Source organism: Gobio gobio (genome assembly GCF_949357685.1).
Source record: "Gobio gobio genome assembly, chromosome: 25".
Classification (NCBI taxonomy): domain Eukaryota; kingdom Metazoa; phylum Chordata; class Actinopteri; order Cypriniformes; family Gobionidae; genus Gobio; species Gobio gobio.
The window spans coordinates 36,698,341-36,702,843 of record NC_137121.1 but is presented as its reverse complement, the minus strand read 5'-3'; the positions used below and the strand labels follow the sequence as shown (position 1 = coordinate 36,702,843).

At 41.3% G+C, this 4,503-nt stretch overlaps 1 protein-coding gene across 1 annotated transcript; it reads left to right on the top strand.

Annotated features, from left to right (window-relative positions):
- Positions 1-1,134: 1,134 nt before the first annotated feature.
- Positions 1,135-3,868, top strand: LOC307121403 (uncharacterized protein). The gene is made up of 4 exons (XM_079808991.1): positions 1,135-1,392; positions 2,685-2,778; positions 3,100-3,188; positions 3,274-3,868. Exons 1-4 carry the CDS (start codon positions 1,350-1,352, stop codon positions 3,354-3,356), a joined length of 309 nt encoding a protein of 102 aa, XP_079665117.1. The 5' UTR covers positions 1,135-1,349; the 3' UTR covers positions 3,357-3,868.
- Positions 3,869-4,503: the final 635 nt, after the last annotated feature.

Below are 4,503 nucleotides of genomic sequence, written 5' to 3'. Positions count from 1 at the left end.
TCACACTCACACACACAAACTTGCTCACACTCACCCACACATACTCACACACACACACACACACATACTTGCTCACACTTACGCACACATACTCACATGCACACACACAAAACTTGCTCACACTCACGCACACATACTTACTCACACTCACGTACACATACTCACACGCACACACACACATACTTGCTCACACTCACGCGCACATACTCACACTCACACACACACATACTTACTCACACTCACACACACTCACTCACACACATTCACGCACACATACTTGTTCACACTCACGCACACATACTTGCTCACACTCACGCACACATACTTACTCACACTCACGCACACATACTCACACGCACACACACACATACTTGCTCACACTCACGCACACATACTTGCTCACACTCACGCACACATACTTACTCACACTCACACACACTCACTCACACACATTCACGCACACATACTTGTTCACACTCACGCACACATACTTGCTCACACTCACGCACACTTACTTGCTCACACTCACGCACACATACTCACACACACACGCACGCATACTTGTTCACACTCACGCACACACACTCACACACACACACGCACGCATACTTGCTCACACTCACGCACACATACTCACACTCACGCACACATACTTACTCACACTCACACACACTCACTCACACACATTCACGCACACATACTTGTTCACACTCACGCACACATACTTGCTCACACTCACGCACACATACTTGCTCACACTCACGCACACATACTCACACACACACACGCACGCATACTTGCTCACACTCACGCACACATACTCACACACACACGCACGCATACTTGTTCACACTCACGCACACACACTCACACACACACGCACGCATACTTGCTCACACTCACGCACACATACTCACACTCACGCACACACACTCATGCACACATACTCACACACACATACTTGCTCACACTCACACACACATACTTGCTCACACACGCACACATAAGCTGTGTCCCAATTCAGGCGCTGCATCCTTCAAAGGACGCATTTGAAGGCCGATTGCGTCACAGCAGTACTGCGAAGGCTGTCCCAATTCAAACGCTGCACCCTTTGAAGGCCAATTGCGTCATCCTGGTACGACGAAAGCTGCCCAAATTTGGAATGTCATTAAAATGCGACTCCAAATGCGCCCTTCGTTTCTCAGGCAAACGAAAGATACAACAGTGGACACTTCGCAGCCTACCCTACCCCACAATTCATAGCGCGCCGGTGATGACATGATTTTTATTAATTGGATGCAAGCTGCCATAAATTCACAAAGAAGAAGAAGGAATTTTATCCAAAGAAAATGGCGTGTCCTAGTTCTGTGGCTGAGGAATTCACATATAAATGTAAGTAGTATTGTGTTTTAATTCATTCAAATTGCTATCAAAAATAAGTATTGATAAAAGCATAAATATGGACCAAGCACTGAATCCCCATTGACAACCAATAAACTGACTGAGATAAATTAATAAAATCCTAAATGCAATAGCAGCAAAATGCATTTCTTAATATTTTCTAGTCCAAATATCAAACAATAATTTCATTAAGAAGCATTTTCGTAGGCTAGTTGCCTATTTTTTTTTAATCTCATATTTATCCTACATTCGAAGCTTCTATTGATTTTATAATTAAACTTTCATGTTTTATGAGTGCATAGCCGTGAAAAGTGTAAAAAGTCCTCCAACGAAATGCTCAATTTGAATAAAATTGAACAACATGGATTATATAGGCTATATATATGGCACGTGCCCAAAATTGCGTGCCTCGCTTTGTGTGTGGCAAACGGGAGAGTAAAGTTGTTTTTTTTCCCCACCGTATTGAAAATGTGTGTTGTTGTTTTTTTTTTTTTGTAAATGCCAAGTAATATCGATTGAAGAAGAATATTTCGTTACATAAAAACAATTTGTGAATTATGGAAATCATTAGATACATCTTTTTTCAATGCATTTTCACTTTTGGACTTTACAATGCTCTGGAGTTATTGGAAATGTTTAGATCCGTCGAATCGTATATGCAGACACAAGCATCTTCAAGGCTCTCAAGCAAGGCTAAAACCTCTGCGCCTTACAATGTCTTTCTTGCTGACATTTCAATGGTCAATAGCATAGGCCTATTTAAACAACTAAAAAGTTGCTGTATGCGTCAGTGCAGTCATATGCGCGCATCTTCACTGGCGGGGGAAAATAGCAAACTGAAATACGCGACATTCCGTCTGTAATGTGTGGTAATTTCACCGTTATGGCCATTCTACAAATACTCAGAACTCTTTTGTAATTTTAATAAAAACAAGATTATTACAACAGTTTAGTTCAAAAGTCAGGGTACTGTAGCTGTAGGCTATGGGTATAATTTCAACAAAGTTATTACATTGCAAAATATAAAAACAGTCAAAATGACTGCCTTGGTAGTTACTTCCACTTAGATGATTTTTTTTTCCCAAACCAAGACTTGTAAATGCTGCTTTTAAATTTTCCTAATTTTCAGATGTTTGAACTAGGCCTACAAACAAGAGAGAATTTTATTTATTTTTTTAGTAAATAAAACCACAGCACTAAAACTCTTAATAAAAATGTTACAAGTGCAGTTTCTTTTGTCAGGTGCTCTGAGGCTAAACTTGTTGTAATACTTTTTGTTTCAGGGACAAAGGAGCAGACTGCTCAGTTCATAACACTGAGGGCGGAAAACGATCATTTATTTACTGGGGCCAAAAACTCTGCCCTTGTGGCCTGGCGGTAAGACATTAACCTTTTGTAATATTTCCATTAGCTGCCTCTTGTGTATAAAAAAAAAAATAGCCCTCACCCTATAAAGGTAACGGCAATGAGACAACAACTACATAAAGCAATAGTCTTTCACTTTGCTGTTTTTTTTTTAGTGCCGTCATGCAAGATATGTCTACAAATGTTTTTTTTTTGTTTTTTATCAAACTTCACCATCCAGGCATATCATTTCTGGAGCATTTTCTATAGAAACAACTGTAATTTTCTAATGTTAAGATTGCACCCCTGTGTTAATATTTTTTTCATAAGTCTTTCCTTTTTGTCTTGTTTTAGGAAAATTCTGGAGAAAATGGACCTGTTGGGGAAGGTCACTCCCTTGCAGGCCAAAAAGAAATGGGACAACTTAAAAAAAAAAATACAAAGTAAGCAAGTCAATTGACACGTTTGCTGAAATGTATTGTTGTTGTAGTTGTTAACAACAGACATGGTCTATTTGCTCTGCCTTAGGATTGCGAGTGTCCTGGGACAGGTCAGGGGGTGAACGGGAAATCCACTGCTGCAACTTGGCCGTGGTTTGTCCAAATGGATGAGGTCTTGGGACAGAGGCCTTCCAACAACCCCCCTGTCCTAATTGCCTCCATCCCTGATGACCAACCAGGGCCAAGTTCAGCAGTGGCTGAGGAGGAGGAGGAGGGCCCAGGCCCAGCACCAGGCCCAGCACCAGGCCCAGCACCAGCACCAGGCCCAGCACCAGGCCCAGCACCAGGCCCAGCACCAGCCCCGGCCCCAGGCCGAAAAAGAGTCCGTGAAGATGAGCTGATTGAACTAATGAGGGAAGACATGAGGTTCCAAAGGGAAACTGAGGCAAGGAGGGCACAAGACGGCAGGGAGAGGATGGACAGACTCTTTTCTCTCCTTGAGAGAATGTTAGAAAAATAATGTTATGTATTTAAATTTTTGTATATATTTGTTTTCCACTTATTTCTGTGCAAATTTTATTTATGACATGCAAATTAAAAGTATTATTTTATATTTGGAATAAGTTTGTTGTAAATGAAGAACAATTTTTTTTTATTTGGAAATAAAACAAACATTGAAACTGAAAACTGATTACTTTTTTAATGGGAGTAAGTTATAAACTTACTTTTTTTGGCATGTAAACTTCAATTTGTACATAAATTTGTTATTTTAACAACTATTTACAACAACAGAAAAAAACTTTACATTAACGATACATAAAATAGATTGGGAACACTTATGCACACTTTTATTCAGCTGAGCAGGGAGACCCTGGTGGTGCTGCTGGATGGGATGGTCCACAATAGAGACCCTGGTAAGGCCTCTGCCGGTGGGACATCATCTGCGATGGTCTCCTGAGTGTTTCAGTGCATATTTCCACTGTCCACTGCATTGTCTACCAGCAGGTTTGCAGGGCTGACTCAATCGACAGGTGCCATGTCACTACTTTCAGAAAGAGGGAAGAATAAAAGAACTCTCATCAAACCATAAAATATTATAAACATGCAACATTTTTTTTTTCTTAGGGATTGTAGCTTTATAACTGTCTTACTTGCCTGTTACAAATAGTCATGGTCAGCGGGTCCCTCCTCCAGGGCAGACACCGCTGCAGACAGCTGGTCACGCCATGGAGCACCACTGACTGTCTCCAAACCCTGCTCCCCCTCATCCTCTGCCACATCCTCCTCGTGCTCATCCTCCGGGCCCATGATGTCACCA